The sequence below is a fragment of the Vipera ursinii genome (assembly GCF_947247035.1).
Source record: "Vipera ursinii genome assembly, chromosome: 1".
In the NCBI taxonomy this organism is placed as follows: domain Eukaryota; kingdom Metazoa; phylum Chordata; class Lepidosauria; order Squamata; family Viperidae; genus Vipera; species Vipera ursinii.
The window spans coordinates 41,483,870-41,507,165 of record NC_139512.1 but is presented as its reverse complement, the minus strand read 5'-3'; the positions used below and the strand labels follow the sequence as shown (position 1 = coordinate 41,507,165).

Here is a 23,296-nt window from a genome sequence, read left to right as displayed (position 1 = left end):
AAAAATGAATTCTATCCCAAGCATGCTTATGTTATGATATGCAAACAAAGAACTTTAGTTGTATGCCAAGACACTGCTGCCCATACCCCATCAACTAGGAATGTTTCTTTTACAAGACACCCAAATCTATAGTGACTCTTAGCCAGTGCCTTTTTTGTAAAAGAAAAAGGTGCCGGAACTCACAAATGTCATACAACCCACCTTGCCTACCCTACAAGGTTCCATCCAAAAAAGGTGCCGGAACTCCGTTCTGAGCGTTCTATGACAAAAAAGCCCTGCTCTTAGCAGTGATTGACATACTCAGGGTACAATATCAAGAATACAGAAATTCACTTCCATATCCTTACAATGCATACCCGCACACTTATGCATTCAGTTTATTTGATTCAAATGATATGAACTCTTAGTAATTATATAATTTTCCAATACAAGCACATCAGCTTTTCTTCTTCAAATTTCTTCAATGAGAAAGAAAGAAAGCAATCCATGAGGGTACAGGTTACTGCTTTAAATGTTATAACTACACACCAAACTTGATTTTAAAGCAATCCAGAAATTTCTTCCAGTATCAAACTGATCATAACAAGAATATGTGAAATTGTAATTTTGGTAAGAATGTAATAAAATTTTGTGTTCATTTTACAATTCAGATCTGATATTTTTAAATGAGAGAAAAATATTTTTATATTCTCATATAATCTCATTTACCCCTTTTCCTCTGTTTAGATATTTCTGGTTCGGAAAGATGAGAGCCTGAAAAATCTATTCCTGTTAGTTCATTTTCCAGCCCAGAAAGAAGGATGTGACATTCTAGAATACAAGATAAAAGAAGAAAAATCATGTAAGTTTATCTTCCTTCTTGAAACACATTCCACATATTTATGCACACTGTATCCACATTATGATCTGTTTCAGTGCATTATATATATATATATATATATATATTTACAGTATATTTGTCTGCATATACATTTGCTATGAACCTCAGATTCTGGGGCTTGAACAGGTGCAGGAATTGGCTTTATTTAGTCTAGTGAAAAGAAGGACTAGGGGGTAACATGATAGCAGTATTCCATATTTGAGGGGCTGCCACAAAAAAGAGGGGATTATCCTCTTTTCTTAAGGGACGCGGTGGCTCAGTGGGTTAGGATGCTGAGCTTGTTGATCAGAAGGTCGGCAGTTTGGCGGGTCAAATCCCGAGTGCCGCGTAACAGAGTGAGCGCCTGTTACTTGTCCCAGCTTCTGCCAACCTAGCAGTTCAAAAGCACGTAAAAATGCAAGTAGAAAAATAGGGACCACTACGGTGGGAAGGTAACAGCATTCCGTGCGCCTTTGGCGTCTAGTCATGCCGGCCACATGACCACGGAGACGTCCTCAGACAAGCGCTGGCTCTTCAGCTTTGAAACGGAGATGAGCACCGGCCCCTAGAGTTGGAAAACGACTAGCACGCATGTGCGGGGGAACCTTTACCTTTACCTTTATCCTCTTTTCAAAAGCACCAAAAGGCAAGACAAGAAGCAACGGTTGGAAATTAATCAAGGAGAGAAGCAACCTAGAACTAATGAAAAATTTCCTAACAGTGAGAAAAATTAACCAGTGGAACTTGTTGCCTTCAGAAGTTGTGGTGGGTGCTCCATCACTGGAGGCTTTTAAGAAAAGACTGGATGGCCACTTGTCTGGAATGGTGTAGGGTCTCCTGCTTGAGTAGGGGGTTGGACTAGAAGACCTCCAAGGTTCCTTCCAACTCGGTTATTCTGTTAGGACTGTAGGACTGAGTTGGATCTTCTCAGGAGTGCTGTCCTTTGAGAGAGGAAGAGATTCTTCCTTGGTGGGTTTTTTTTTAGCAAGATGATTTTAAAATTATATTGGACAAATTCAGAGAAGATAGCACTATCAGAAGTTATTAGCCATGATAGCTAAATGGATATTGTAAGTTCAGGAACATTATATTGCTTAATCTCAAATGCTGGAGACCTACACTAAAGAAAAGGATTTCCTTTCATGCTCTGTTTATGGACCATTTAATAATATTTGGCTGACCAATACTAAAAACCAAGCGCTGGACTAGAGCATCTGGCATCTGGTGGTAATGTAGTAATAAATCTGTTGCCAGATGGTGATAGGCTTCTTGTCTTTAGTGCATCAGAAAATCTCTGTCCAGCTCACTGTTTCCAATGGGTGGAAGTTTATCCATCAGGAAAAAAATACTGATGAACAAAAATGGAACAGCAGAGCTATTATGATTGAGATGGAAAAGCAATACATATTTCCATATTAGAGAGATTGTGATCAAATGGTCTAGTGTCCCCTTTCATAATGCACAAGATTGTGGCTACTCAATTCTTGTCTGGGCATTAACACCGAGGGGCAGTTTTCAAGAATGTTGCTCTCTTTTCTTTCCTAGCTGCCCATCTTATACATTATCGAACTCTAGGGAGCTCACGTTTTTTAAATCTTTAACCAACTAAGACTGGACAGCCCTTAAAATAAAATGCAGCAAATTTGGACATATGGCCACTTTAGCTTGGAGCAGCCGTTAATATTATGAGATTTCCAATTTTCCTATTACGGATCTTAGAAAATCTATGTAACTTTACCTGTTCCTTTTGCAATGTTATCTAAACTGCTGATTGGTATCTCTTGGTAGGGAATTCCACAAAAGCCTTGTCTTTCTGAATAAGGCTGATGTGCAGAATGGAAAAATGCTTAAAAAAAGGCTGACCCTGAATCAGGAATACTATGCTACACCAGTTTTACCTGCTGGCTCATAAAGGGAGATGACATTTTCCTTCCTTGAGTTTTGAAATGTGTCCCTCCTTAATCACCACATCTCTCTGGCAATTTTCCAGGTTACTTTTCATTTCATTGCTGTTCCCAATTCCTGGTAATAAGGTGATTAAGTGAATGCAAATGCTAATGGCTATTCCAGAGCACTAAAACATTTAGCATGCTGCTTGCTCTCTGTGGCTTGGCCCACAGTGGCCTCTTGCAGATTAATTATTTTGTCCTAGCTATTCTCAGAAGCCACATTCTCAAGTGTGATGAGTTGTGTCAAAGAAGCCAAACATTTTAAAAGTGTGTGTGTGTGTGTGTGTGTGTGTGTGTGAACATGTTTCCATAGCATTCCGCAATTTGAACTTCACAGTGTCCTCCTTCCTGAAAAAATCCTGACTCTTTGATTCCTCAGCACACTTGATCTCATTTTCTGATAAGCAGCATTGCACACCCTGATATTTGCTGAGCTGCTGCTTTTGGAAGGAAGTAAAAAAAAAGTGGAAACATTTATCAGAATAGCTTGCATTGACATGCATCTGTGCCTAGAACTATGGAAATACTTAGGGAATTTTCATGGGTTTTATGGCATACAACATATCGTGATTAATATTCCAGTATTTGAGGGACTGCTACAAAGAAGAGAAGGTCAATTTATTTTCCAAAACAATCCCAGAGGTATGACATCACTGCTGCATTTCTGCACTATTCATATGGAAACTAATGAGCAAATGGAAGGAAAAAAAACAAGACAGAAGCTTAGACAGCGTTATTCTTTCAATTGAGCAGACCGTTTGCTTCAGCTTGTTTCTGTAATTATCTGGAAATGCATTACAATTCAGTATCCCTTGCAAAATATCATTAATCCTCCAAATACAGTTCAAGCATATTTTAACATAATTCATGAAAAGTGTCTAAACTAATTGCATCATGGAACCATATCAGCATTGACCCTTGAGGTTACATTTGTATCCTATTGTTGAATCTTTCTGTTAGGGTCAATCATTATGCAGCCTGCATATGAGATCATTCTAGGAGGCTGGAACCAAATGGTAGTGATCTCAGCCAGGATGACCGATCACCTCCTTTTGGCTGCAGCTGGAAACTAGATGTAGCCAAATGCAGCTCTGGGTCCAAAGAAATCAAATATTACTTGGTTCCAACCAGATCTCATCACTATTTCTGATGTGGCCAAATTGAATGAGAAGAGGTAGAGTGAAGCAAGCTAACTGTTGGCTGTGTTCCAGGTTGTCTCCCAAGAAATATTGGGCACATGCTACTTTTTGAGAACTTTATCTTATGAGAGTGTTAGTCACTTTAACAGATCCCAGGTGCCTCTTGGAGACCTTTACTTTTCTCCCCAGTTTGTTCCTGATCCTAATGCCAATGATCCCTTGGTTATTCCTACAGTGTACTTCTTGTAAGTTGTAGGTTCCTGGAGTGTACAGGGAGTGCAGAATTATTAGGCAAGTTGTATTTTTGAGGATTAATTTTATTATTGAACAACAACCATGTTCTCAATGAACCCAAAAAACTCATTAATATCAAAGCTGAATATTTTTGGAAGTAGTTTTTAGTTTGTTTTTAGTTATAGCTATTTTAGGGGGATATCTGTGTGTGCAGGTGACTATTACTGTGCATAATTATTAGGCAACTGAACAAAAAACAAATATATACCCATTTCAATTATTTATTTTTACCAGTGAAACCAATATAACATCTCAACATTCACAAATATACATTTCTGACATTCAAAAACATAACAAAAACAAATCAGTGACCAATATAGCCACCTTTCTTTGCAAGGACACTCAAAAGCCTGCCATCCATGGATTCTGTCAGTGTTTTGATCTGTTCACCATCAACATTGCGTGCAGCAGCAACCACAGCCTCCCAGACACTGTTCAGAGAGGTGTACTGTTTTCCCTCCTTGTAAATCTCACATTTGATGATGGACCACAGGTTCTCAATGGGGTTCAGATCAGGTGAACAAGGAGGCCATGTCATTAGATTTCCTTCTTTTATACCCTTTCTTGCCAGCCACGCTGTGGAGTACTTGGACGCGTGTGATGGAGCATTGTCCTGCATGAAAATCATGTTTTTCTTGAAGGATGCAGACTTCTTCCTGTACCACTGCTTGAAGAAGGTGTCTTCCAGAAACTGGCAGTAGGACTGGGAGTTGAGCTTGACTCCATCCTCAACCCGAAAAGGCCCCACAAGCTCATCTTTGATGATACCAGCCCAAACCAGTACTCCACCTCCACCTTGCTGGCGTCTGAGTCGGACTGGAGCTCTCTGCCCTTTACCAATCCAGCCACGGGCCCATCCATCTGGCCCATCAAGACTCACTCTCATTTCATCAGTCCATAAAACCTTAGAAAAATCAGTCTTGAGATATTTCTTGGCCCAGTCTTGACGTTTCAGCTTGTGTGTCTTGTTCAGTGGTGGTCGTCTTTCAGCCTTTCTTACCTTGGCCATGTCTCTGAGTATTGCACACCTTGTGCTTTTGGGCATTCCAGTGATGTTGCAGCTCTGAAATATGGCCAAACTGGTGGCAAGTGGCATCTTGGCAGCTGCACGCTTGACTTTTCTCAGTTCATGGGCAGTTATTTTGCGCCTTGGTTTCTCCACACGCTTCTTGCGACCCTGTTGACTATTTTGAATGAAACGCTTGATTGTTCGATGATCACGCTTCAGAAGCTTTGCAATTTTAAGAGTGCTGCATCCCTCTGCAAGATATCTCACTATTTTTGACTTTTCTGAGCCTGTCAAGTCCTTCTTTTGACCCATTTTGCCAAAGGAAAGGAAGTTGCCTAATAATTATGCACACCTGATACAGGGTGTTGATGTCATTAGACCACACCCCTTCTCATTACAGAGATGCACATCACCTAATATGCTTAATTGGTAGTAGGCTTTCGAGCCTATACAGCTTGGAGTAAGACAACATGCATAAAGAGGATGATGTGGTCAAAATACTCATTTGCCTAATAATTCTGCACTCCCTGTAGATTCTCAATTACAATTCTGCATATTACATAAAGAGGAAAAGTAATGGCTGATGGAAGCATCCTAATTATCTTCCAAGATATAATAGTATCAAAGTGACTTCAGAATGTTCTCTGAAGGCCTGAGAGTGGAGTGAAGAACACCCCTTATCAGACACAGGTTAGAATGAATGACAGTTTCTTAGAAAGAGGACAGATTGGAGCAGGAGAACTAGCAGGATGAGGATACTGAGAATGGTTGGAAGGCTGGTCTAGACAATAAATAAGATCATGTATACACAAAATTCTGGCCTGGTGGAGCCAAGCCATGTACTGTTGGTGGTAAAAAAAAAACAACAACATCTGAATTCAAGGCACATTCCTGTTTAAGTAACAGAGGTAAACCTTGAAGTTTATTCATCTATATTTAAATCTGCAAACTCCTACATCTGGTGCCTCTTGTAGCTCTGAGGATTGAATTGCAGGTAACCCTGTCATGAGAAATGTCTGTGGAGATTCTCAGTCATCCAGGTCATGGTTGTCCCAAAGGTGCTTTTTCAAAAGGCAACTGGACTTTATTTTTTCTTGAAGATGTTTTGCTTCTCACCCAAAAACTGAAGAAGCTTCTTGGATGAGAAGCGAAATGTCTTCAAGCACAAAGTCCAGTTGTCTTTTGAAAAAACACCTTTGGGAAAACCATGACCTGGATGACTGAGTATCTCCACAGAAATTTCTCATGACAGGGTTACCTGCAATTCAATCCTCAGAGCTCAGGGATAAATCCTTTGGAGAACAGCCTGTAATGTATGGCTTAAAACCTTCCTGGTGATATGTCTCAGCCAGCTTTATCTTATACTTATAGCTTTATCTTATACTTAAAATTCTGCAAGCAAACTGTTTCATTGGTGTAGCCTGGACTACACCAATGGATCCATTGGTCCTTGTATTCACATGGGACCCTGAGCATCCCTCTCTGCATGTTCACAGGACAGAACTGAGCAGATTTCCCCTGGAAAAGATGATCCATGAGGTAACCAGGATCCAAATCACGTAGGCCGTTAAAGATCAAAACAGCCCTTTGAATTGGACCCAGAAGCTTATTAGCAACTAAGGCAATGACTGGAATATAGATGCTAATAACCTACTGTAACTGTAGCATTGAGCTTTGTGCCAACTGAATGGTATAATAGTAGCTTCTGAATAATTTTTGGCAGTTTCATGTAAAGCTTGTTAAAATTAAGTATAAAGTTATGGGTCCCAGTTGTCGGTACATCCTAGTCCAAGTACTTCAAAACTGATGTTCCAGCCTCAGCTAAACCACAAGCCTCTGGCCACAACTTCTAGTTCTCTTATGGGGAGAACAAATCTGTCCAGAACTAATATTGGAACAGTCATGGAACTAGAATGGTTCCAGATAGACAGTCACTCCCTCTTGCTAGGACTGAAGCTTAGGTTATTTCTACTCATTCAGATTCTCACAACTAGGACTTCCACAGCATCTCTGATCTGGTTTGGGATGGCAGTACAGAATGTAGAATAAGTATCAATAATGTACTGATGATCCCCCCCTCTCTCTGTCTCTGTCTCTGTCTCTGTCTCTTTCTGTGTGTGTGTGTGTGTGTGTGTGTCTGTATGTCTGTATGTCTCTCTCTCTCTCTCTCTCTCTCTCTCTCTCTGTCTGTCTCCCTTTTTCTCTCTCTGTCTCACTCTCTCACATACGCACACACACAAACCAGATGTCCCCTCCCAGGATCTTCATTTAGATGTTAAAGAGCAATGAAAAGACAGTTGAGTCCTCTGGTATCTCATATTTATTCCAACAGGCAATGAGGTGCAGGGTGGTAATGCTTTCCAGAGATTTAGGAAAATTCCAAAATGCTTACAGGAATCTATTGAGATATATTTCTGCCTACCACTTCTACAGTGGTGGTGGGACAACAGTTCTAGGCAAGAGTAATGTGCAGCTTGACCAGAAAACGATCGATCTGACCATGGCCAAAAGCTAAAGGTAATGTCCCCCATTTTCAGATGCCCATGCCATTTGTTCTGAGCTAAACTGCTAATCACCAATATATGAGTAGGGATTGACATAATCTGGGACACGGAAACCATAAATTCCTGAGCAGCACTGGACCTCATTCCTAAGGCATTGATATTGAAAAGCTTAACCATTTATAGCATAAAGGACTCCGGCATAGTAATGAGGTCTATTGCAAGGTTTCTCTCAAAAAGTCTCACAACTGGTGTGACTGCTGCTATATTTAACTTGTAGGTATATAAGAATTTCATCTGAGCTTCTTCTCCAGATGTCCCAACCTAATGAGAAAATGCTAGTGTCAGAGAAAGAGCCTTGTTGGAGGCAATGCAACCTCCCCCAAAAGACTCATTTGATGTTAACATTAGGAACTTTGGGGCAACAAATCAACTCTTTGTCTTTATTTCTCAGGCATTTTAGGAACCATTTTGGTGTTAGAATTTAGCTATTTTCATGATTCTTTACTATGATTTTATACTTTTTAGCGATTGCTATAGCTCTACTGCTTCCTAAGAATGTTTTAATTCTGTTCTCTGGTTTTTAAAAATGTTTTAATATTGCTTTTGTATTTACTTTTTTGCAACATGGGTAGTACAAATACTGGCCTACAGGACATGAGATTGCTTCCTAATCTGTTCTCAGAATGAGTGCCAGGGTGCCTTTTTGGGGGACAGCAGCCTGGAGACAAACAAACCTACCTTCTGGTTGTTCAGTCACTACTCCCTCTAAAGTTGGTCCAGTCAAAGAGCAGAACTTTTTCCCAACAACAGCAGAGAATCAAACAGCTCTAGAAGTAGCATAAGAACAACTGCAGGCTTTGAAACTTGATCCCTGCCAAGACATTGTCTCACGGACAAACAGAGTAGAGCCTTGGAGATGTTGCTTTCCAGTCATGGTCACTGGCTTTATTTTTAGCTTCAGCAGTGTGCCAAAGATAGCAGTGTCAGTTCTCCATATTTAGTAACTGTGACCACAGCACATTGGAGCAAGCTCAGGGTCGTGCCTCTGGTGTCTTTCCATATTTTGGGTAAGTTGCCCACCTATTTGTGAGTTCTAGATAATTAGAAAATAAATGTTCTCTTATTTATATTTTCTGAGGGAAGCAAGGATGTCTCTGACAGTCTAACAGATTTCTTACAGTTTAAGTCATTTTGTGAAAGACGAGTATTGCTTTAATAGTTTTATTGCTTTAGCAGTTTTCAGAAAGCACGCTAAGCAGATTAAATGTGAAAGGCAAAGGGATATTATTGAGGTGAACTGTGATTCAGTTTAGATTGGTTGACTTTTACAAGTACAAGTATTAAAGCTGGGCTAATATAAAAAGCAGATTAAAGAATTATGCAACCAAGAATGAAGTTCAGTTCCAGAGAAACATTCCTGAGAATATTTGTCACAACTTGGACTCACATCATGTTGTTGGAGCCAAAATTCTAGCTCAGGAAATGAGCACTGATTTGGAGCCTTTGGACTTAAATCCCTTCTCCACCATGAAGTTTATTGTTTGAGTTGGTTAACCACCTATTTTTGTTCTGTATCGTAGGAATAGCCCTAAGGAGCACAGTGAGCAGACGTGCCTCTAGTAACACTATGCATTGTATTATTTCAGAGAGACGGGTGATGAAAATAATAAGATTAAGGGGTACAGTAAAAAAATAATTAAAGGCTGGAATGCTTAGAAGTAGGAGGGATGCTTTTTAGGAATAGCTGGTGTCGGAAAAGTGTTTTTTGCCAGCACTGATTTAGGAGGAGCCATGCAAGGGATAGCCTGTGTCTTCTTTGCTGGATAAAGTTTTAAGAGATGGGGCTGGTCACCATCAACCCTTGAGTTTAACTATTCAAGTTGCAATCTATTTATGTTTTTCACTTTGTTAAGGACAGTGAAGATACAATGGAGATCATACAATGGGACAGAGTGGAGAGCAGGGGAGGAAACAGCCCTGGGTCAGGTGTCTCCCACTATTAATTTGCTATTGACAAGTTGACCACGCTTCCTGAGGCAAGGTCGTTTCCATGTCATGGTCAAAGCTGGTTACTGATTAAAGGTATAATAGAGTTGATGTTAGCTCCACTCTGGCGATTTGAGGCACAGCTCAAGACAGCTATCATGCATAAAAAAAATTCCATTATGAAACTAAATCTCCTTCCTGTTAGACTGGACTTCTTGGGGGAAAAAACTGCTTCTAGCAAAAGATCACCATTTCCTCATTTCTCTTCTGTATTTTTTTTTTGGGGGGGGGGGAATAAGGCACTTTATTTGTCTTGCTTCCAGAGTGTGGGGGTGTTTTAGAAAATGTATTTGTCAGACTAAATGTGAAAACAAAGGTCATGCAGTAGCTTTAATGAAACCAGGTCTTAACTGTCACATAACTGTGGGCAAGCTTATAAATTTTACACTTATTCAGGATGGAATTTAAGAACCATCCACAAACAAAACCCAACCAATATGGGAGAGTGAGTTAAATATGATGAGGTGATTTGTCATCTCATACAAAAAAAAACAGGGCAGATCTGTGACTATATAGTTGTGGCACCATCTTGAATTTTTGATCCCCTCCCCCTCATCTCCTGCAGACACTCCCTGAGTTCAAACTTTAAATCAAGTTTAACAAGGAAATCAACCCTTCCTTCCTTCCTTCCTTCCTCCCTTCCTCCCTCCCTCCCTCCCTCCCTCTCGACATTCCTGTTATAACTGTACCTTGCCAAAAGCTTAGCTGATTCTTTGGAATGGCTAAGGAAAAAGTAATTCAGAGTAGGGGGGGGCATACCCATAGTACCTGTTAGCAACTCTGTAAACAATTGCATCCTTTCTGGTCTTGTACAGGATTCCAAGAAGAAGATTAATTTAAGGTGATGCTGACAATTGTTATATACATGCCCACAAGTACCTGAATCATATTTCTCCCTTCCAATTGGAGTCACTGCACAACCTCAGCAGTTAGTGCTCAGGAAACGTCCAAAACTATCCCAGGGTTTAGACTGGACTGGGCAATTAAAAACAAAACAAAAATAGGTAATGGCAAATCATTTCCATACTGTTGCTGAAAAAGCCAATATAGACTGTCCACATAGCAACCATATATAGTAAGTGTTCTACCATATGAAGGATGTATCTGCATTTGCAGGGCGGTAGAGATAGAAGACTTGGTCCACATACTATTTGATTGTTGTTTGTATAAGAGGGTGAGAGACAGGTACCTTGGTTCATATATTAAATGAATGACCCATTGGGAATCCCATATTAAAACAACATACCTTATGTGCACCCAGAATCTGAAAACAACATTTAACACAGCACAGTACTTGAGTAAAATGTTTTAGCTGAGATCAGCATATGTGGGATCGATTGGAGTGAATTGTAGGGTGATACTGAAATATAATTTTACCTTCTTTTACTTATCAGTATATTAAATTAATGTATTTTACTCCAATTTCATTTTAAATTGTTTTTTATAGGATTTTATTAATAATTTGTGTTTGGAACTCTGTATTTTGATGTGACCTATGGGCTAATCAATAAACTGAGCTAAACTAGTAACTGTTCATTCAAGGGATACTTGGCTTTAAGTATTCTCCCTATTTAGGTGTCTTCTAATTTTCAGGTTGTCATTCCCAGTCATTCCATAACTACTTTATCTCTTCACTCTAGAGAAGTTCATAGTTCTTCTTTTCAACTAGGCATAGGAGAAGTTACAGTACTTGTTTTCCAGACCAAATAAGGTTTTCCTTTCTGCCAATTACAGGACTATGTTTGCTGAGCTATTCTCTTTCTTGTCATTGCAGAATGCTTTGTTCTGTTTAATTATATCAAAGATTGCTGAGGCATATTCAGTGGTCAGGATTTGTAGCTCCTTTTCTGAGTGAAATGAGATTTGAGCAATGGGATAAAATCCTTGCTCTGAGAAGGTTTTAAACAAATTGATAGGAAGTGGAGCAGAACAGTGTGTGCTATTATTATTCTAGCTCATAAGTTGTCATTTCAACTTCACAGCAAATTATTTGTGGCAAATGTCAAATTGTTATCTGTCACTGTAAATTTTATTTTTTAAACAGCACCAATGAAATGAGACCCATCACCATTTTTTGCCATTTCTCCTGCTATGAAGTGACCATTTCAGAACGAGTCCATCATGCATCAATCATTCTGATATAGTGAGAGCAATCCCTGAATACTTTTCTTATTTCTCATCAGTATTTCACCTGGAAGGATCTCTTCTTGTGTTTGAAGACATCTTCAAACTGGTGGCATTCTACTGTGTCAGTAGGTAAGTTGGGTAGATGATTTTCAGTAATGGTGCCTAGTGACTTGCAAATATGCTTGTGAAAATGACTAGCCTGCAAAAAATAGTCTTCAAGAGTTAGGTAGAATAGACAGCATGCTCCCTCAACCCACAAGGGAGGGAAGAGTGATGGAAAAATCTGCCTGTCCACCTGCATGGAATTCCTTGTTCCTGCTGACAACATAATGCCTAAGTAAAAGGAGTCCATTCTCAGAGTATAAAGATAACATGTATCTATATAGATATACTACACAAAATCCTTCTTGTTGTGACTTTTAATTTGGGTAAAATAGTGCATACAACACAACAACTTTTTAATCAAGGTATTTCAGATGGGCTAACTTACCGAATGTATCCAAAATCCAGGACCCATGATTCCCAAGGGAATGACATTTGGGGAATTTGTGGCTCTTTCAATGCTATTAGCTGCTGCTGTGATTACGTGATCTTCATTTTCAATATTCCATGACAGTTTACCAGCCAGTCTCCTAATCCCTCACTGTCCCATCCAGGACCAGCCATTTACTTACCTGCTAGAAAGGGGAGGGAGGGAGGGAGGGAGGGAGGGAAGAAGGAAGGAAGGAAGGAAGGAAGGAAGGAAGGAAGGAAGGAAGGAAGGAAGGAAGGAAGGAAGGAAGGAAGGAAGGGATTTATAGTGTTCCTTGCCAGATTTCCCATGAAGAAGTTCAACAGGGAAGCCAAGCAAGGAGTCAGAATTCACTCTGACTACTACTGCTTATCCCAATATTTGAGGGCTGCCACAAAGAAGGGGGGCTCAACCTATTCTCCCAAGCACCTGAAGGCAGGACAAGAAGCAATGGATGGAAACAATCAAGGAGAAAGCCAACCTAGAACTAAGGAGAAATTTCCTGACTGAGAACAATTAATCAGAAGTTTGCCTTTAGAAGTTGTGGGTGCTCCATCACCAGAGGCTTTTAAGAAGAGATTGGACAGCCATTTGTCCAGAATAGTTTGGAGTTTCTTGCTTGTGCAGGGGACTGGACTAGAAGACCTGCAAGGTCCTTTTTAACTCTTTGTTATTCTGTTATTCTGCTTTTTTTGCTTACCTTTGGTAATTCTTTTTCTCTGTATAGATAAGGAAATATCTCTGAAACAATGACCCAATGGGACATGAATTGTCTGGTAGTCTATATAACATTGCAGCAGGCATGATTTCCACATGAAAACAGAAAAACAAAATTCAGTTTGTAGATGTTATTTCAAGCTATGGATGGGGCAGTGTAGATAATTACATTTAGTAATGCTTTAATTTTTAAAAAGCCTAACCAAGCAAATCAGACAAATTTGGGACAACATCTTTCTATTCATAAGAAGTATTTTATTAGAAGGAGCATTCAAAATGGGCACCTTCTATCTGCAATCAATAATGTGAATCCAGCCCATTATATTCCATCCATTCAGAGCATGTCTGTATGCAGAATAGATCTTTCTTTATAAAAAGTCCTCTTGTACCTTCTTTGTTTCTCCCCATCACCTGTTTTGCATTATAATTGCATACATCTTGAATACATGAAGTGCTACAAAGAACCAGAAGGGGGAGATAGTTTGGCACTATCCAAGGTTATCCTATGCTTTGAGACACTCTTGTTATGAAACTATTATGTCTCAAGTCTTTTTTCATTCAACATTATTAGGCAAACATAAGCAAGAGATATTTTGAGTCCTCAGAACCAGACCTATTATTGTGTGAGCAAAGGCAAAAAGATGGTCACAAAATGGACAGTATTTAGGACTAAGGTCAGGGTCATGTTTAATCATGTTTAATGAAAACAAGGATTAGGGGTGATATGACAGCAGTGTTCCAAAATCTAAGGATCTGCCACAAAGAAGAGGGAGTCAAGCTATTTTCCAAAGCACCTGAAGGCAGGACAAGAAGCAATGGATGGAAACTAATCAAGGAGAAAACCAACCTACAACTAAGGAGAAATTTACTGACAGTGAGAATAATTAATCAGTGGAATGACTTGTCTCCAGCAGTGGTGAATGCTCCAACACTGGAGGTTTTTAAGAAGAGATTGGGCAACCATTTGTCTGAAATGGTATAGGGTTTCCTGCCTGAGCAGGGGGTTGGACTAGACTTCCAAGGTCCCTTCCAATTCTGTTATTCTGTTTTATTTGAATATCTCCATGAACAAACCAAACAGGTTCTGTCTAAATGACCTATAGTATTATGAGGAACTTGTTCATGCTCCCTCCAATTCGATATACAAAGGTGAACCTAATGTTGAAATAATCAGTTCTTCAGCAATATGTGAATTGCCAGAACATCACCAAAACATCTGAAGGAGGCAATTCTTTTCTTCTAGTACTTTAATGAGGCCTCTCAGAGTTGTTTTTTTACTAAATACTGTCCATTTTTGCATAGCAGAAAGGAACTCTTTTATTTCGGCAACCCCCCAAATAGCTGCTGACTAACAATTTTATTTTATATATCCACTCAGTAGGAGGGAGACTCCATCTTTTATATATATATAATTTAAAAAAAATAATAAATAAGTAAAATACTGCATATAATTAAGTGATGGCTGGAAGTAAGTAGTCCAATTACCCTAGACAGTCCTGTGAAAGCTTGGGATAAGTGAGATTGCCTTGGATGGGATCACTTGCTAAAGAAAATTTAATGTGGAAGACTTGGACTAATGCAAAACAAGTATCAGCAAAATGGAATGGGTGGGCGGATGGCAGCAGTGACTTCATTTCTTAACCTTTTTTAGGATTTGCCAAGGCAAGCAGTTTGCTTAACCCTTGTCCAACTGTCTGACAAAAATGACTTCCTTTAATACAGAGAAGCTATAGCCAAGTTCTATCAGCATATATTAAATGAAACTTGCTGTTTCAAGCTGTTTTTTTTTTAAAAAAAAAAGAATGACCTCAGTTGGGAATAAGAACAAAGAATCTTCATCAGTGGTCTCAGAATATTTTGCTGCATCATCCTTTATAATAGCTAAATGTAACTTGTGTCCCTAATCTCCTGAAAGGACATGTATATATAGGGACTAATAGGTTGGAACACAGAGAACAAGACCAGAATTCTACACAGTTTGGGAATATGATATGTCCCAAGAAACATATTACAAACGTGCATGTTGTATTACCATAGAGGCTAAGACCTCTATGGCTGCATCTTGTGACATTTTAAGTGAGATAACTTTCTGGCATGAATAGCAGGTTGCTGAATAAGCTGGATACCCCTTTTTGGATATGAATGGGTAATCAATGATAGCACCAGTTAGTTAATCAATTTATTTTTGTTTTAAAATAGCATCAGTCAATCTGTACTCTTTAGCTATGCTGGATGAGAACTTTGGGAGTTGCAGCCCTATTACATCTGAATTGCAAGAGGTTGGCATGATCAGTGACATCTTATGAAGAGCATGTACTTCAGAGGTCTTCCCCATTAATGCCTTTATAGTGTTCCCCAACCATCCAGAGCATGTTCTCATTACTATTATATCAGCGCAATAATGGGTGCATAATTCTAGAAGACATTATGACCATTTCATCATTCCTGGTTTATGTTCTTTCAGCATCCCCAACTGTTCTTGTGTTTATATTATAACTTCTTCATGTTTGACTGGCACAGCAGTTGTAGGATGATGCTATAAACTGTTATAAATCCCCAAATAAGGAAAGGCAATTATCACAAGTGGAGATGTTGAATAAGACTTTTCTAAAGTGGTAGCTAATTATGGCAGAAATATACCTTGGCAACATCTGTTTTCTGCTCAGTTTCCATTATGTTGCCTTCAGTTTATTGACAGCCTGAGAAAGGTATGAGAAAAGTTTAAGTCGTCTTAATTTTGCCTGCGTTAAAATTGTGTTTTTCTATTATTCTGACTATGTCTAAGGACAGCCTTAGGATATACAAATAGGGAAGCTTTGCCATGCATTGCCTTGAAGTGAATCAGAGACTAGTAGCGACTGAGAAGAGGGATGACAAAGACGGCAATGGGACCAACAATTTTTATGCCATGTCGGGGCTGCAACAGAGCACTATAGAAAGACTCTAAGACAGGGGTGAGCAACTATGGCATCTTGATGACTTCAACTTCCAGAATTCCTGAGCCAGCCATTTTGGCTCAGGAATTCTGGGAGCTGAAGTCTGCAGATTGTAAAGATGCCATAGTTGCTCACTCCTGCTCTAAGTGCTATGTTTATAACAAAAAAGTAATTAATGAAAAGACTTTGCGAGACCACCCCTGGCCTTATTTCTATGTTCATACAGTATATACATAGCTTCCACACTCTTCTTTTTTGGGATTAAAAAATAGTAATGCCAAGAGAGATTAAGGGCAGTAGGCAGGACAAAGATAAGGAAAGAGGTAAACCTCTTTCATATACCTGTTCACACACTTCTTGTCCTGGCAAAATCAGCCTGTTCCCATTACATCCTTTGTATACAGATTGATTCGCTGCCTTTTGTTCTTTAAGTTTATTTCTCTTTTTATCATGATTTTATCATTTCTCCTCTTCCTTTTGACCCTTTTACTCTTCCTTCATTTATTTGGGTTATGATTTGTTATGTATTATCTCTGTATAATCAAATCACTGTACTTACTGTATCATTTTGTACTAGTGTCCCTGTTTTGTTTTCCACCCACTTCTATTTAATGCTCGCTCACTTGTGATCTGGTCCCTATAGGCACCTACCCTTCATTACAAGCTCATTTCTACCGCACTCAGCTAATTTTTACATTTCTCCTGACACGCTGAACTCTCACTTCCTTATAACGAAATGAAATGAGCAGAAACATGCCCATTACATCTTTTTTCACTTCTTTTGAAAAAGTCATTGCAAAAGGCATCTTCTGAATATACATCCCCATCCTCTTAAATCATCATACATAAGCATTTCTTGCACATTTATCCGCATATATTTCGAATAAACAAGGGATGAATGTTAGTCACTGAAACAGTTCCCTAAGCATTCCACTAATTTTCATGCAAGTTTTATTTCGATCATGACTTTATCAAATTCAACAACCCACCATCAACACCATATTCATTCAAAACATTTCCCCCCAAATTCAAGTCTATTCACTTCACTTTTATTCGCTTCTATTCATATACAATCTTCTAAAAATCAACAGAAATACAGCACATTTTCTTTCCCACATTCATACATTTGTAAATAACTGCTAAAGAACCAAAATCTGGTCTGCATATCCCTTAAAATTGCAATATACTTCTAAAATTTGGCAACTGTCTTCTCTGCCTTTATACCCATTCATTCAGAAACCTGCAAAACACCTTGATAAACACATTTAAGAAACTAATCCCCACGTAGTTCTTCCATTCAATTTTGCTGCCTTTCTTTGAACAAGAGAGAAAAAATGGCTTTCTTCCAATCATCAGACTCTGATGCAATCTTGGTGCATGTTAAAGAAGTCACACAGCCACTGCATTGGCAAAGGACACTCGTATTTTCACATTTCTCTGGGTACATTTTCTAGATCTGAAGTTTATTCTTTTTCAGCACTAGAACTCTCTTTTCATCATTTCTTTTTGCTTACACTAATAGCATTTGTCTCAGTTCTGCTCTAATGGTAATAGATTAATAATGGAGAATATTTGTAATTCATGGTTGAACTAGGGGGGGGGGGCTTGGTGGTCTCTGACCTTGCTTGTTTTCTTGCAGAAGTTTCATTACCCAGACTAGGTAACATCATCAGTGCTGATATAATATGTTGTTATCATTCCCATAGAAATCTCTAAAATGCACAAGCAAATTAAAGTCTGGTTCTATGTCAAGGATGCCCCCACTATTCTGTTCTAACTAGAACCTCATATCTGTAGACCACCTTGCAAACCAATGTATTATTGTTCACAAACCGACAACCCAGAAATGTTTGAAATCAGGCAGCATCAAACTGAATAAACAAAAAGCCAATAACTTGGAGATACAGGTAATCTACTGATAAACACAGCAAACATTGTTTTGCTTTCTCATATTCTCTCTCTCTTTTGCTTTCTTTTTGTTTTCTTTTTTACTCTGTAGAGATCTGCTTCCGTACACACTAAGATTGCCACAAGCAATATTGGAAGCCAATAGTGCCACAGAATTAGAAACCATCTCTGGTTTGGGGATAGGTAAGTTGTGTTGAAAACTGGTATAATATACCAACAAATACAGACTTTTTACTTTGTTGGTTTGTTTTTGTAATATGATGCTACAGATTTCTGCAAGAAAAATACATTCCAGACTGCCATGATCTGTTCCTTCTTCCCATTATGGAACTGCTTTAGGTGCTTCCATGGTGCATTTTCCTTTATAGAAATGTATGAAAGGCTGCTGAGGACAATCTTCTATTTGAAGAGCCGTGATGGCGCAGTGGTTAGAAGGCAGTATTGCAGGCTACTTCTGCTGACTACCAGCAGTTTGGCAGTTCAATTCTTACCAGCTCGAGGTTGACTCAGCCTTCCATTTTTCCGAGGTCAGTAAAATGAGGACCCAGATTGTTGGAGGCAATATGCTGGCTCTGTAAACTGCTTAGGGAAGACTGTGAAGCGGTATATAAGTCTAAGTGCTATCACTATTGCAATTCTATTCCTATTGAAGGGATCCTCTTCTTTGACACATTGTCCAATTCAACTCTGATTTAAAGAACCATTAAAGGAATAGCAGGAGGCTTGAATGTTTTCATCAACTGTAAGTAATCGGACAGGAGACGGAAAAAGAAAATGATGAGAATTTACTTCTGCTATTATTCTCAGCTACATTAGTATACTTTATTGCAAATCTGAGTTCTGTTGTTTTCTTTTCTGATAATGTTTAAGGGAACATTTTAGCATGGCATTTCTCAACCTAGGCAACTTTAAAATGTATGGACTCAGCTTCCAGAATTCTTTAGGTAGCATGCTGGTTGGGGAATTTTGGGAGCTGAAGTCCATACATGTTAAAAGAACCAAAGTTGAGAAAATGCATTAGCACAACATTCTGCTTGTGTCTTTGCTTATGACTCACCTAAAAAAAATTTCTAAATTGTAGACAGGCATTTGTTGCTTCACTTTGTTTATTGGTGGATAAATGGCAGAATTGAAGAACATTGGACTCTCTTTCTGCAGTCATAAGTCTGTTCCCCGATACATTTATGGGAAAATGTCTGGGGAAAAATCTGAAAAAAAAGATCTTTCTGGCTAATGCTTACAACATTGCTGGTTACATAAAAAAGAAAGAAACAACAGACATTTTTTTTTACAATCGTATACAGTACATTAGGAGAAGCTGTATAAAAAAGCTCCTTATGTGAGGGAACAAAACTAATTTTAGACATTACTATTTTAAAACAATTATTAAAACAGTTGAAGCAGAATACTCTTTGTACAGAAAGAATAACATGGGTTGGATTTATCCTGATCCACACTATTCAGTGAACCTATCGCTCAACAAGTTGCCTTGAACATTTGATGGGATTATAATGTTCTCGTGCCATGCTGTCTGGAAGCTGTCATCCCAAAATTATAGATAGGAAAGGCTAATTTGGTATTTTTGTATACTATATTGGGTGCAGAGACATAAGACAACCAATGGCAACTGCCTCAAGCATGGAAATAATATGACTAGGCTGACTTATCACTGTCATTAATTGGGGACAGCTACCAAGTCGTCTTCAAACACAGTTTCACACAGAGGATATGTCAATTGGCTAATTACATTTTGACAAATTTAAACTCATGAAATTGAAGGAAAGAAATCGGTAGAAAGAATTTTTCTTTTTAATTTGGAGTATAAATATTGCTAGTGGGGCCTAAGAAGAGCTACAGTATTAAACTTAGATATGTCCTGACCTGACTACATCCATATTAGAATTCTACCCAAGGGATGTGGTTCTACAGCTGTTGCTGTTGCTATTCTACAATTTCTGTTAACACTAGCCAGCATGATGTTTCATGAAAGATGCTGAGAATAGTAGTTTAGCAAACATCTGGAAGGCCTCACATTCCTTACCTCTGGAGCAGAGGGGCAGCCATCATCTTAAGATTGTTCCAGGGTCAACTCAGCTCTGAGGACAAACAATTTGCTTTTCTTCAATTTTCACACAGATATAGTACATACATAACTCGGTGACATCATCCCCTACCTAAGGGGGCCAGGGAGAATGGTGGAAAACATGCAAATCTCTATTAAAAATTAAAAATACAGGACCAAAAGGAATTCAGTACATCCAGTTCAATCCCAGTGTTTTAATATTGCTTTCATCTGGAGACTATTCATTTCTGAGTATATGCACTTATCTTTGTGTTTGTAAGTCTGTTCTTATTTACTTTAAATAAAATGAGTGCAGTGTATTTGAGGAAAAGTTATGAATAAACAGGTTCAAATATCATCTAAGCTAAAATTTCACTGGGTATGTGGGTGTCTGAAACCTTGGGATTCATCAACTCGCCTATAATATGAGATTAATATGTTCTGCACATATAATTTTTCTCACAATAAAGAAGATCAGGATCCCGAATTTAGATCAGGATCCCGAATTCCCAGGCCGTGGATCATCATCAGTCTACAGCCTGTCAGGAACTAGGCCGCACAAGCAAGTGAAGCCCCATCTGCGCACGCACGGGATCCAGGCAGTGTGCAAAACCAGGCCCTCTGGTTCACAGAACACCCCCCCACACACGGAACTGGTCCCCAGTGCCCAAAAAGTTGGGGACCACTGGTTTAGATGATTGAAATAATATGCAGAATAGTCTGTGTGTCCTTGGAAATACTATTCCAATTACAGAGTAAATTTGCCTTGTACCAAATATATTAGCCAGGTAAGCTTAATGTTGTTTAGACTGACCAGCAATGGCTTTCTGGTATTTTAGGAAATATCCAGGACTAAACCTTGAACTTCCTGTTTGCAAAGCATGTGCTATCTCATTGAGCTATAATTCTTATTAAACGTTCTTTTTTTTTTAAAAAAAGGTCATACTAAATAAGAGAATAACTAGACTGTAGTCTTTCATATTTTTTAAGGAAATCTAACCAACATAAAGAGAAGGTAACAACAGGTAGTGTGGCCATAGTTTCTTTTCTAAAAAGGAAAGATTTCATAATCTAAAACACTCACTTATTGCCAATTTCCACTTCCTCTGGAATCATAGGCGGTGGAATTCCCCATTTTGCATTGACCTTCCAAACTGATATACACATCGTCCTAGAGACAACTTGTATTACCAGCTCCTTCTGCCGAGAATGTGGTTTCTATCAAAAGTCATTGCTAAATTGCTAATTTTTAGAACTCTCTCTCTCTCTCTTTCTCTATTTGGGGCATTCTTGAATTTCAGCAAAGATGTCACCTGTAACTTTAATTTGTTGAATATTATGAAGTGGTAGAAGGTGAGCTGTAAACAGGACACAGTGCAGTTGTTCTCATTCAATTTAGATTCCGTTGAATACTCTTCCTTTACCTAAACTCAGAAAATGAGCTTAGAAGTACTGTACTCCCCTCACTTTTATTCTTAGCAAAAGAACTGAAGAGAGCCTTATTCACAGTTAGGGATTCTTCTCCTTTGCAGGATTCCTTTTCATGTATGCAGGTAGTAAGCAATTTTTCTCAAGCAGGTCTGTGAGGCAGTTAGGTTCCCAAAAATAATGGCCCCTCTGCAAGGTAAGAATAAATAATCTCTGTTTCATTTAGGAATAGAAACCCATAGGGCTAATATGTGATACTTAGGGCCATTTTTTTATATAAGTTATGGTTGTAACTATACACAGTGTTCTGAACAGTATTACCTATTGCAAAATATTGCCACCCACTCTCTGTGCAAGTTGAGGTTTGAAGACATTATACCAATTAACAGATATAATGTTGGATTATAGTGTAGAAATTGGGACAACATCTAATGTGCTGGCTTTGCCTTCTGAACATGTGAGCATTGCCCTTGTATCTGTGAGCGTGATCTCTCATCTAAGACAGAGACGACAGGTCCGAATCTTAGCAGATATCTGCTAAGATGTTTTTTTTTTCTAATTCCCAGTTGTTTAGCAAAATGACTTATTACTATTATTTTAGTATTCTTTCTAAATTAAGGTACCCAGGAAAACTGGGAAACTGATTTTTTTCCATCAAAGAATTGTAAACTCACTTTCAGTTTTCTAACATCAAAACAACCCCCTGCACTGAGCTTAGCTTGTTCTATACCTGTATTTGGTGGTCGAATTGTAATTAGTGGTATAAAATAAAATAGACTCCGAGGTATGAAATCTGAGTTAGTTTATGAACTATCTTAACTACTTGATTATTTTACCCACTACAGTAGACTGATTTGGTTTTTTTATCGGAGGTGAAATGGCTTTCCTTTTCACACATCATTATTTAGGGCATCCTTGTAAAAGTCACTGCTAATGCCAGGCTGAAGAAGCTGACAGGGTTGGTCACTCAGAGGGCCTCTCCCTGCATCAATCAGGCAATCCCTGCAAATATTCCAATAGAATCGTAGTTCCACCATTTCAATGAATAGGAGAAAGCTGCTATGCAGGAGAACTTTGAGTCTTGTTTTCATGAGTTCTTCATGCAGAAACCTTTACATTTTTTATTTCTTTTGCTTGTTTCCTATTGTTTGAGAGAGCATAGAGTCTTCCATGTGCAAAGTCATGCAAATTTATTTTGGAAGCCTAGGGCTCTGTGCACCCAAACTTTTCTAGTTTCATAGAGCAGCAATGAGTAATTTAGCTCCATCAACTCACCTTCTTTGCCTCTTATAGGCCATCTTCCTTTCAGATATTGTATTTACAACAAGATGTATGTACATTTATTAAACTGTTAATAAACCCTCCACTCCAGAATCAGCTAAACTGTTGCTAAAAGGGAAGTATAATCATCTAAATCCAAGCAGAGATGTCTTCAGGTATTGGGTTCAAGGATGCACAGCTTTGCAATGCCATCACCAGATTTTGCCATATAGAAACTGTTGAAAGAGCTAATTTTATATTTGTATTCTATTTGTATATCCAATGAATAAGAAGTTGTTAGAAGCATCTTAAGAAACTTTCTGCAACATTGTTCATTTCTTTCTGTATCAGATATGCTTTGGGTGTTGCATTTTCCTAATTATGTTCTCAAACACATGGGTAAAAGCATTCAGAAAGTAGTTTGAAGTGCATTTCCTGGGGTCAAAGGAATTTGTTTTTTTGGAATCATGTAGTTGAAAGGGAATTCAAGTAATCTAATCTTTGCTGGTAAAAGCAAAAGTTTATTAAGTCTTCCCTGATAAATGGC

The 23,296-nt window shown here is 38.6% G+C and overlaps 1 protein-coding gene across 1 annotated transcript in view; it reads left to right on the top strand.

Moving 5' to 3' along the window:
* Positions 1-6,777: 6,777 nt before the first annotated feature.
* RIN3 (Ras and Rab interactor 3) overlaps positions 6,778-23,296 on the top strand; it is a gene marked incomplete at its 5' end in the record, with an annotated part of 43,990 nt that continues 27,471 nt past the window's right edge. The window contains 4 exons of the mRNA XM_083353869.1: positions 6,778-6,789; positions 8,710-8,821; positions 11,984-12,056; positions 18,091-18,182. Coding sequence (XP_083209995.1) covers positions 6,778-6,789; positions 8,710-8,821; positions 11,984-12,056; positions 18,091-18,182 — 289 coding nt within the window. The remainder of the gene's footprint in view (positions 6,790-8,709; positions 8,822-11,983; positions 12,057-18,090; positions 18,183-23,296) is intronic.